The sequence below is a fragment of the Carassius auratus genome, chromosome 46 (genome assembly GCF_003368295.1).
Source record: "Carassius auratus strain Wakin chromosome 46, ASM336829v1, whole genome shotgun sequence".
Lineage (NCBI taxonomy): Eukaryota > Metazoa > Chordata > Actinopteri > Cypriniformes > Cyprinidae > Carassius > Carassius auratus.
In genome coordinates this window covers 12433043-12444675 of record NC_039288.1, presented here as the reverse complement: position 1 = coordinate 12444675, position 11633 = coordinate 12433043, and the positions used below count along the sequence as shown (strand labels likewise).

Genomic DNA, 11633 nt, shown 5'->3' with positions numbered 1-11633 from the left:
AGTTCTTATTCTCCAAAGAAAGGTTAGACTTTCTATAGACAATTGCATATAGACACATACCCAACCAGAAGTTCGGGGTCAGTAAGATTGTTTTTAATATTAAGAAAGTTTTATGCACAAAGTCCTTTTTCACTGCCTCAAATCTATAATCAAGTAATTGAAGAAACATAAGTCTACATTAGGAGTTTAACGCTTAAATGTTTAACATACGGTGTTCACTCAGCATCAATATGCCTTTAACAGCATGCTTTATTTTAGATCAAACTATTGCTCAGTCCGCTTAAAAATAGTACAAGTGCAGAAGTTTCAGAATGATACACAAGATGAGAACTACAGTAACTGCAAAGAAACAACTTCGTGCATGCTTTATTTTTTGACCATTAAGTGCACATTGCCCATTTCGGAGTCGCCAACATGAGCTGCAGAAGAGTTTTCACTCTCTCTACCTTCAGAGGAGCTCTAGGCCAGTGCAGGGAAATCTTCTGGATCATCTGGGTTTGGAGCCTTAGGAAACACAAAGACATGATTTAGCCCCAAACCACCACAGGTACTCTGGTATCTGGCTTTGTTTAGTGCCTTACACCATGTCCTAATCAGAAGCGACAAGCAATTTGGCTGTCAACACCAGATGAGAAACGATGCGACAGAATAACTCAAATATCACAGCCATTCAGAAGAGAGAAGCGCACTGCAATCTCAATGAAATGGACACGTTTATAATCTTATTCATAAATATTAAACCTTTTTAACATTAAAACTACATACTGAGTGACTGATGCCATCTTTGACATGGAAAACTCTTGGTTCACAGTTTTAACATACATTTGCTTTAATTTCTAAAAAGATCTGAGGTAAACTATCGGTTGCTGCTTTCAGTACAGCTATAAATGCAATATGTCATTAAATGCAATAACGACACTTAACGTAATGTGCTTTGAATAAAGCACATAGTCAGAACAGGAGATCATCATTGTCATAGTTTGTATGTTGTTCCTCCAGCAACTGTGTCACAGAAATAGAAACGTGTTGTGGCATCACGTGAAGTACGGGCAAAGGGTTAAACTAAAAGTCCTGTTTTTCTTAGGACTGTGTGGGCATGAGCAATTTATGATGCAACCAATACAACTAGCTTACAGATTCAAACTTTTGTGGAGATCTTTGGGATGGCATGGATGGAGCCCCACGGCCACGACCACCTCGTCCTCCTCTCCCACCACGAGAGGGCCGGGCCAGGCTACCAAAGTTGATCTCTAGTTGACAAGTGATGTCATTGGCCGGGCGGCGGAATACCACATCCTCTTCATCAGAGCCATTAGGATGTTTCTAAAACAAGAACAACAGTTAGAAGAGTGAATCCGTATCCAGCATACTCTAAGTGCTAAGAAAAAGTCTCCTCACCTGAAGAAATTTTGACTTATGGATGACAACGGCCTTCGACGGCACAGAAGTGTCTGCCTTACGGATATTCAGCTCTACTTTGGGCCTGCTTTGCTCCTGTTGGGCTTTCCACTCATCCAGTGTCATCTCTAGGGCAAGCTCAATCACTTCCTCAGTCTCAGATGGTCTAAAAGAGTAATAAGAGCAGCAATCGTACATTCACAGCCATTATGAATTATAAAAAGGAAGCTCAAGTTCATAAAGTCAGCAAATAATCAAATTCACTGTCAAGCACCATCTGGGTTACAAGATATTTCCTGCGGCTGTGAGAAACGGACCTGTTTTCTCCAACGGTCTCAACTGCCTCTTGGGTCTCCTCACTTTCCACGACATTTCCACTAGGTGACCCCACTTCAATTTCACTACAGGACAGAAGGAAAATCTCAATCATTTTAAATTGGGTGGATGGGCTGTTATTTCAATCTGACAAATGTAAAAGGCTAAACACCTCATATGATCTCTCATTGAGCCCCAGTTGCGAGATCCACTGCCGCTGCGCTTCTCTTCAGATCGGACACTCCTGATTTGAAAGCAAAGTCTCATTTATCAGCTGATTGGGAGCACAAAATGTGGTTTCAACCAGTAATATACAACCCAAAACTTGGTGACAGATCAGTATTAAAAGGGTGATGAAAAAAGGCCAAAAATGCAACAAAAAAAAACTGCAATCAAGCGCATAATCGTAAATATCATCCATCTCTTAAAAAGTATCCTTAAGTATTTTTTTTCTATATATATATATATAATACATTGAATTACTAAGTTACACTTACACAGCATTCTAGAAAATGTATTGTAAATATTATAGTGTAAATTAATTTATTGTACACTTTTGGCCACTCTAATTTGAATGATTGTATAAATATATATTCAAATAAAACATTTTGATATTTCAGTGACGCATTCACATCTGTATTTGTTTAATTAAATTATTTGTACACAAATAAATGACACCCAGTATAAAGTTTGGGCCCTAAATCAAACCCAGTCTGACCACTCGATGACAGTAATGAGTTACAGCTCACGTTCGGTCACTGCCACTATGTCTCTCAAACTCTCTCTTTCCCCTCTGGTCAAATCCATCACTGGATCTCGGATATCCTGGGCCTCGGGCTCCTCGTCCTCTTTCTGTACCTCTTCCTCTGACAGGCCTGTCCAACACACCCACAGGCCTGCACACAGATGAAGATAGACTGCAAGGCATGCAAATCCAACTCAGGAAGATGAATCAAAAGTAGACACGTAATTAGAGACGTTTACCTCTCAACAGAGAAGCTGAGGGGGGCGTCGGCATTGGTCAACTTGCGCTCAAAAGTCACACTTCTCTCTATTCGCTCCTCAACTTCTCCACAAGCAAGAAATTCGGACCAAACACAGAGATGTAAACACTTTAAACACCTAAAACCTCAGTAGACCATTTAAAATCATGATATCGTCTAGGGATTACTTAAATTAGTCGATCATTTATTAAAAGTAAGGCACGCTAAAAGCCCGTCCTTCACTTAACGTTACCTTTCCTGTCCCTCTGAGACTCTTTCTTTCCAGATTTAGTTGTGGCTGAAGTTTTCTTTGATTCGTCTTTCTTCTTCTTCGGTTTCTTTTCTCCCCCAGCCGCGAATAAGATGTCGAACGGGTCAGATTCATCGTCCAGCAGCCGGCCGAAACGATTCGCAACGGCGCATCCATATCCCTCATCAGGCATCTCCTCTCCTAGCTCCTTCATCTTTAGCGACTACTGCAGGGGAAATTAAATAATCGAGTTGCTATCATCGAAGGACTACAAATACAGCAGAACTAAATTCTGTTCATCTCCCAGAGAGAAAAATAGAGGCTCTAAACAGTGCCCGAAGATTGAGTCTAGTCTATGAGAACCAATTACGTAGCCATCAGATGTGACGTTCAGGTGATTTAATTCAGGCAATTAGTCTCCGCCCCGGAAGTTAGTTTTAGAATACATCACTGATCTATTATCATATCAGTGGAATACACTCAAAAAGAACCTCCACTTTGTCACTCACTCAAACGTTCGACCATTTGCTATCAAAAAGTAGCCTATTGAAAATATTTTTGGCCTATTTTATTGCCAATGTTTGTGTGTGGAAATGTTAGTCTATTATAATTCTGTTATAAAGTGGGTACAATTTCTGTTTATACAATTTCCTCATCACTTTACATTTCGTAATATAACAGTCACATATGCAAAACTATAAATAAAAATTTGTGCGAAATGAAGATTAAGCAAACTTTAGAGATAACCAGAGTGATTTCCAAGTATAAATTAATAAAAAATTAACTTAAGAGTGACCACTCTGTCTGTGAAGCAGGCACAGTATTGTGGGACATCATACGCACCAAAAAATACTATTCAAACATGACTATGAATAATTCCTAGCCCATTCTTTAATAATATATTTAATGCAAAAAAAAAAAAAAAAAGACAAGAGAAGGTTCATGTTTTATTGGCATCACACTCAAACATTGATTCCCAGTCCTGGTTTGAAAATATAATTGTTTACACAATTAAAAATTCAGAAGCATACAAACAAATTCCATTCAACTTGCCAAATAAGAATACCGATCATCAGTTAGGAACATAATGCTATGCATTACATAAAACTATTTCAAACAGCCCTGGAAAATCTATGCAACCTTTGGTCTTGCAAATATTTATGAATTTAAATGGTGTATTTACATTTATGCTGTTTAAGATTTCTATGATCCACAAACTTCTTGCCACAGCTCTCACAACTGAATGACTTCAGACCGGTGTGCACTCGCTGATGGGTCCTCAGATGCACAGCCTGATTGAACGTCTTACCACAAACATCACATCCAAAAGGTCTCTCCCCTGTATGGATTCTCATATGCATCTGAATACTGCTCGAATATCCAAACCTCTTTCCACAAACCTCACAACTGTACGGCTTTTCTTTGGTGTGAACCCTTTGGTGTACTGTAAGGGCGGCTTGCGAATAGAACTTCTTTTGACAATGATCGCAACTGAACTTCTTCAACAAAGGACTGACCAGTCGCTCGTGATGCTTCTCTCCTGTGTGTACGAGCATGTGCTGATTAAGAGAACTGGGGAATATAAAGGCCTTATTACAGATCGAGCACACACAATCCCTCCTTCCTGCGTGAATGATTCGCTTGTGCCTTTTCATGTAATCTGAACTGGTAAATCCCTTACCGCAAATGTCGCAAAGAAATGGTTTGCTTGAAGTGTGTTTGTGCATGTGCATCTTCAAGGCGTACGCTGTGGTGTACCTTTTCAAACATATGGGACAACCGTACAGCTTCACACCCGTGTGACCAGCTCTGTGTCTGTTGAGGTTTCCAGAGGTGGCAAACTTCTTATCGCATACGTCACAAGCGTATCGCTTTTCCCTCGTGTGCACGAGCATATGCGCTTGCAAATGTTTGCGAGCGCTGAACCGTTTGTCGCAGAGTTCGCACGGATAGTCGTAGGTTTTCTCGATGTGACTCTTCTGGTGATTTTTCAGATATCGCTCGCAGCTATAAAAAGCACCACATATTTCGCAACAGTATGGTTTCTCACCAGTGTGCAGTGTTTGGTGATCGAGCATGTTTTGCTTAATTTTGAACTGCTTGTCACACACTGGACAGCTGTAGAGCATTTCGACTGCTTTGCATCTGTGTCTTCCGAATGAACGCTTGCCGGGAAAAACCTTCTGACAGTTTGAGCAGGTAACCGTCTTTTCTGCCGTATGTAGATGCTTGTGCTTTTCCAGGGAGGCCTGAAATACAAAAGACTTGGAACATATATCACATTTGAATAGCTGAGCTCCAGTGTGCATCGCTGCATGTCTGATGAGGCAGCTTCTCATAGTAAAGCGCTTCTCGCAATGCGAACATTTGTAATGTTTCACATGAGCCCGAACGTGGTTAATGAACTTCCACCTAAGTTCAAAACACTTCCCGCAAGTTTTGCATCGGAACAAGCCATCATTTGATTTCTTGATCATATCTATGTGAGGTGTGGTGTTGGGCTGGTGGTCTGGGTTTTCGATGGTAATATTTAAACCTTGCACAAGAGATTCGGTCACATACTGACTGCTTTCCAAGACAGCACAAGATACGTCTTCATTGTCCAAGTTATTTTGGAGAATTTCTGTGAGGAGAATAACACAAGAGTAAGATTAAGAGAAACTGTCATTTCAATATTTAAACTTTTTTATATATATAAAATATCGGTCAATAAGGGTGCAGCCAATAATTTCACACTAACTGTGTTTTGCAGAATAAAAAATATGAATTAACATCTTAAATCATGTAGTATGTTTTTTATTTTTTTTATTTATACTTTTAATCAAAAAGCACACAATAAATTGACCAGATAAAGTGGCAATGAATACATTAATATTGTTACAAGAAATTCTATACCAAAAAATCATGAAACAATTTATCAGGATTTCCACAAAGTATTTTTTATTCTTTTTTACATAATAATAAAAACATTCTTAACCAAATCAGCCAAATCATAACAAAAATTTAACCATATGCTGCATTTACAGTACACAGTCCAAGGTGACTCCCATATTGTGCAGAGAAACGTAATTCTAAACAGAACTAGAGATAGTTCACCTCAAAATTAAAATTACACCCAAAATACTCACCCTCAAGCCATCCTAGGTGTATATGACTTTCTTCTTTCAGACGAATACAATCAGACTTCTATTTAAAAATGTCTTGGCTTTTCCAAGTTTTACAATGGCAGTGAATGGCCAACAGAAGGCTAATAAAGTCTGCCAATCCATCATAAAAAGTGTCCCACACTCTGGGGGTGAAGTAAGGCCTCCAGAAGCGAATCAATGTGTTTTTAAACAAAAAAAATCCATATTTTAAACTTTATAAACCGTAATCTTTAGCTTCCGCTAACTGTCATACACGCGCTCACAAGAGAATGCTGTTCTGGCAGATGGTGCAGGGTGTAGCGTAAGCTCCTGTGAGAGGTGACAAACGTGGAAGCACAGATGAGAGAGCAAAACAAAACATTGGTCATGAATTAGAAGCACAAAATGAGGATTTGTAAAACAAAATGTTGTAGGATTTTGATATAAGCCTTTTATAGGCTTTATTCGATTAGTTTTGGACTACTGAAAAATAACACCCATTCACTGCCATTATATAGCTTGGAAAAGCCAAGAAATTTTTTAAAGGTCATTATTTAAAACATTAGGAAATTATTTAAAGGTGCTGCATGTAAGATTTTGAGTCTACCAAAGTAAAATAAATACCATCATATGTTTGCAGATATTTAAGAAACATGCCAAGTTAACCTACTTGTTTATGTGAAAAACAATGCTAGTCAGTTATTCTCCTTTGAAAATGTGCATTCCGGGCCGGAATGTCAATCTTTGTTTTGGTTTCTGAAACCCACCCACTTCCAGTTTACCCATTTGTATTTCAGCACCCCAGGTTGCCAGTTGGTGGAAAACACAGCGTATTTCATTATATGCATCTTCAAGTGCGCTCGTTCCTGTTGGTGTCGTCAATCTGGCAACCTGTGTGCACCTAGTCTGACTATGAGCAACCGGTTGAAAAAACTCTCTCCAATATTTTGAATTTGGACTGGAATACCTAGTTCAACACCTCAGTGTCAATCCTACATACAGCACCTTTAATATAACTCAGACTGGATTCGTCTGAAAGAAGAAAGTCATATACACCTAGGATGCCTTGAGGGTGAGTAAATCACGGGGTAATTGTCGTTTTTGGGTGAACATCCCTTAAAGCTGCATCTGAATTAATGCCTTACCTTGAGTGGTGACCTCTAGTGTTTCCAGTGATGTATTGACAGTATCACAGGTTTCAAGCTGCACAATGAATTCTTCTTCATTCAGATTGGCTTCGAACGCAATACTCAGATCCGGAGTCAGGTGAAATCTCTGGTGTTTCATCAAGCATTTCATCATTTTGAAAGTATTCCCACATGTCAAACAATTGAAAGGTCTTTCTTTGTGTAAAGCATTGTGAATGTTTAACAGGGCCATGTCACTGAACGATACGCCACAGGACTCACAAATTAAAGGCTCCTGTCTCCCCTCAGCAGCTATGTTCGTGCTTGTGGATGGCTGGCTTTCACTCAAACTTAAACTGCCTTCCAGAATATCTGTGGGTGTAGATGACAGCTGTGCGTACTGATTTGCTGCTTGTCCAGAGTTTTCATGATGTTCTGATTCCATTTCATAATGCTTGTTCTGTTCAGACTCAAGAAGCACAATATTTTCAGACTCAGATGTGGATGCTTGACCCTCTGTGAGAATAAAATAAGAGAAAATGTTGTGTTTGTTTTTAAAATACCACACAGAAAATCTTGAATTCACAATACAAATACATACAATTTAAAAAGTATTATTATTGACTGTACAAGCAGATTAAAAAAACAAAGGTTTCTACCCATCTCTCCTCTTTTTTTTTTCTACAAATTCTGCAGCATTTTTCAAAATATCTTTTGTGTTGAGCCAAAGAAAGAAACTTATACAGGGTTGAAACAACTTAAGGGTGAGTAAAGTGTAGCCCAGGTTTGTGATTAAGTATGAAGATGTGTACCATTTAGTATGTCTTGTTTCGAGAGCTGAGACTTTGCTGTAGCTTCCGATACTTGGGCTGAGATGTGATCATGAATCAGTTTCACCATCGTCTCTACTGTGGCTTTACTCAACAGCTCCATGAAATCCGCAAATGCTTTCTGAAACACAAAAAAGACCACTAGAGATTTAGTTCATTGCATGCAATTATTAAAATTTCCTGCATGTAAAAAAACAAGTTTGATTATAATCTAATTCTCTTATATTGTCTTAATAATCTTGTGCTCAGAACTTTTTTGATGATTATGATGAAGATTTGTGATCATTACTTTATACACGCAAAATATTTGACTTCTTAAGATAACATATGACAGTTCTCTGCACTGATAAAGTGTTTTTACATGTCCCTAGAAAAACTGCACTGCTCTCTTTTCCTTTCAATGTATTCTGACTAGAACAAGACAAGCGTTTAAGGGTTTTAAATGTTTTGAGCACAATCTCCTGCTCTCATTTCTTCACAAAATGTGAAATACCAATCACTTAATATGAGTTAACACCAACATTTATAAAAATGTCACATATTTTATAAATTGCCAATTCTATCATTCACTTGAATTAATGAATAATTAACCAATAGCTACCATCAGGAGGAAAATAATGTAAAAATACCAAAAATGTTGGTACCAATTGGTACAAATGTGACACAAAAATTAAAACCTTGCCAAACATATACTGCGAGGTCGTTTTTATTTTTAGTATTATTATTATTGATCTTAACAAACCAGGTGTGTGTGTGTAAATATTACCTGATTTATGAACTTAAATTTATGAACAGAACTTTATATAATAATAATACATTTCTGCGTGGAAATATTAAAGTTGTGGGACATATTTCTATAAGAATCTGTGTGAACTGACGTTTAAAACAAAATAGAAATTTTAAATAGCGTATAACAAAAAACACGGATACACATTATTTAACCAACAATAGCTTATTTGGAAACGGATGGAAGTTGCAAGGTTAAAAGATTTATTATAATTACAACAATTACATTCAATATGGACTTCTAAATAAACAGAAGTTGTAAATACAGCTGTTAACCATTCAGGAGCCTATTATGAACAGGAATGGACACTGCAATCGTTCCTCTACTCTAGAACTTACAGTTTTGGCTTGATTTGCCTGTTTGAGTCTGTTTTTGTTCGCTGCCGTCGCCTTGTTGCGCTTCCACTCCTCAGATAAGACAGTCGTGAAGTCAGAGAGATGTTTGCTCAACTCCGACACGACACTTTCAACTAATACCCCCATAACGGAGGACAGTAACTCGTGAATTACTGCCGTCATGCTCAAGGATGATTATTCGGTACCTTCCTCCCCAAAAATACGTTTCTACTTCATCACATACAAAATTGTGCCTTAAAAAGTACCACAGCTAGCCAATTGCTTGTGGTTAGGGGCAGGTAACAACAAACGGAAGGGTTTTTTCTGGACCTAAAATTTCGTCTGCAGTGTGTTTTGTTAAAGCAGTACAGCCGCCTAGAGGATTGGAGTGATTAGTACAAGTAGCAGAGATAATTTGGAATTTTGCCTAAAAGGACTTTGTTTTTAGGCATCGGCTATTTGCACTAAGTGTAAATAGCATATTTTCATAGCGATAGATTCTGTTAACACTAAGTGCAAATAGCAATGGATTCTATTTACACTTTGTAAAAATGTTACTACTTATTGCAAATAGTTGCAATTATCTGGACCTCAGTATTGTAGTAGGCTACATTGTAAAACATTAACTTATTGAGTGTAAATTGTTATTTTAATTCAAATTATTAAATGAACGCTACCTTAATACTACCCGATAATGTATTTGTAACTCTTTTATTATATTCTTCATTTTCATTGAAAATAAGTGCTTTTCAGATTTTTCCCTCGTTAAAAACAAGGTTTTTTTTATTTGCATGCAACTATTTTTTTATTATTATTAATATTTTATGCATTTTTTGTTTTGTTAAAGCATCAATATGGATGAGATCCATATATTAAAAAAAACTTTTCATTATTGCTGATTTTTTACACAAGAAAACAAATGGTTTTATGAATTTGTGAGATGCATGCAATTCTTTGTATGCAACAATTCTTAATAACTCAATGCAAGCAAAATTTCTTAAGAAATTGTAAAGACAAAAAAAGGAAGATCCATTTATTAGCTAAATAAATAAATAAATACAAATTAACATATTTACCAACTGAATAATATTTTGTGAAAATCTGGCAAATAAACTTGTTTTTAGTTTATTAGATGTTCACAAAATAATTTTTTTCTCTCTCTCTTTTAAAATCTTTTTGAAATTCAACAAAAAAAAATTACAGTTTAACAACATATTGAACTGAATCATGTCTTCTGAATCTTTCAATTTGTAAATGGATGTCATAGAGTCATTTGTTCCATTGTGGGACATAGAGGTGAAGCTCACTTCTCCGTAACCTCTGCCTCAGCTCCTTGGCTCTCAGGTTGAGGGCTCTGAGAATCAGGACTTCTCACAGCAGGAGTGTATGTAATGGGAATCACTCTTTCGTTGCTCACAGCATTGGCTTCTTTGGGTGCTTGTATCTGTAGCTGGCCATTATTTAAAGAGCAGGTCACCATCTCAGGATTCACACCTTCAGGAAGGTCAAACTCCTGCCTGAATTCTTGGCATCTGTACGAGAACGATCCTTTCCCATCGTCTTGCTTCTTCTCTGTCTTGCCGCTCACCCGCAGCTTCCTGCCCACTTGTTTAACAGACAGCTCCTCCGGAGTGAAATCCTTTGTATCTAGCGTCAGTGCATAGAGGCTTCCTTCCTTTCCGAGCTGGAATGAGATGGGTTTGAAAGTCGTCATGGGTGAAACATGGTCAATCTCATCGAAAATCCTTTGGTGCAGGCGTTCCATGAACTCCAGGTTGTGTCTCATCTCCTGCATGTGTCTCATCATTTCTTTCTCGATCTGAAAGAACAGAGGTCTGGTCTCCGGCCACAGACTGCGCACTGGCCAGTGGAAGTCCGTGAATGGGCTGAGGTGAGGCTGAAATGTGCTTGGGCAAAGCATTTTCAGTGCTGTTTTGAGCTGGTTGAGTTCTTCTGTGCTTCTGTCCCAATGAACAAGACCAGAGGCTTTTATATACTGTCTTGGAATATTCCAGCAACGCTCCTCTATTAGCTCTACGGTGTGTGTCAGCCTGTCGAAGAGCTGCTATGACTGAGCACTTGCTGTCATGTTCCAAAACAAGTCGGCTATATTTTTGTGATCCATCTGTTAAATACCAGAGAAGTACATCATTGTTCTATTTCCACTGACCACACTGGCACTCTAATGGGTCTGCATAACTTTCTATTAAAGGAAGAGGTTAATGCCAGAGGATGATACAAGGTTTTCCTTATACCTAATATTAACACATATTACATATAATTTAAATAGTAATAATAAGAAATAGTTCAGTGTCACATCAGGGCATATTTTTGTTTGTGTGTGCCATAACTTACTTCATATTCTGTCAGCTGTGTTTAAATTTAACTTACAAGGGTTCCAACATGCTTTCTAATCCCGCAGGTTTCTGAAACTGACACCTGTGCTGGCAATGCCTGTGGTGACATCACCCTGATTTAGATTC

At 38.0% G+C, this 11633-nt stretch overlaps 3 protein-coding genes across 4 annotated transcripts; all 3 read right to left on the bottom strand.

The window, feature by feature from the left end:
- Positions 1 to 231: 231 nt before the first annotated feature.
- Positions 232 to 3325, bottom strand: LOC113064222 (plasminogen activator inhibitor 1 RNA-binding protein-like). 2 transcript variants are annotated; one of them, XM_026234870.1, is made up of 8 exons: positions 2950 to 3325; positions 2698 to 2782; positions 2463 to 2609; positions 1886 to 1957; positions 1716 to 1799; positions 1399 to 1564; positions 1135 to 1323; positions 232 to 504 (listed from the first exon to the last, which is right to left on the bottom strand). In XM_026234870.1, the coding sequence occupies exons 1-8, from the start codon at positions 3158 to 3160 to the stop codon at positions 460 to 462; spliced, it is 999 nt and encodes a 332-aa protein (XP_026090655.1). In that variant the 5' UTR covers positions 3161 to 3325; the 3' UTR covers positions 232 to 459. The 2 variants fall into 2 exon arrangements, with proteins under 2 accessions (XP_026090655.1, XP_026090657.1); XM_026234872.1 differs by having other exon boundaries at positions 2698 to 2779; positions 2950 to 3324.
- A 554-nt stretch (positions 3326 to 3879) lies between these two features.
- On the bottom strand, positions 3880 to 9486 carry LOC113064221 (zinc finger protein 708-like). Its single transcript, XM_026234869.1, has 4 exons — positions 9154 to 9486; positions 8011 to 8149; positions 7217 to 7714; positions 3880 to 5569 (listed from the first exon to the last, which is right to left on the bottom strand). Exons 1-4 carry the CDS (start codon positions 9331 to 9333, stop codon positions 4113 to 4115), a joined length of 2274 nt encoding a protein of 757 aa, XP_026090654.1. The 5' UTR covers positions 9334 to 9486; the 3' UTR covers positions 3880 to 4112.
- An 840-nt stretch (positions 9487 to 10326) lies between these two features.
- On the bottom strand, positions 10327 to 11230 carry hspb9l (heat shock protein, alpha-crystallin-related, b9-like). Its single transcript, XM_026234868.1, has one exon. It carries the CDS (start codon positions 11069 to 11071, stop codon positions 10454 to 10456), a length of 618 nt encoding a protein of 205 aa, XP_026090653.1. The 5' UTR covers positions 11072 to 11230; the 3' UTR covers positions 10327 to 10453.
- Positions 11231 to 11633: the final 403 nt, after the last annotated feature.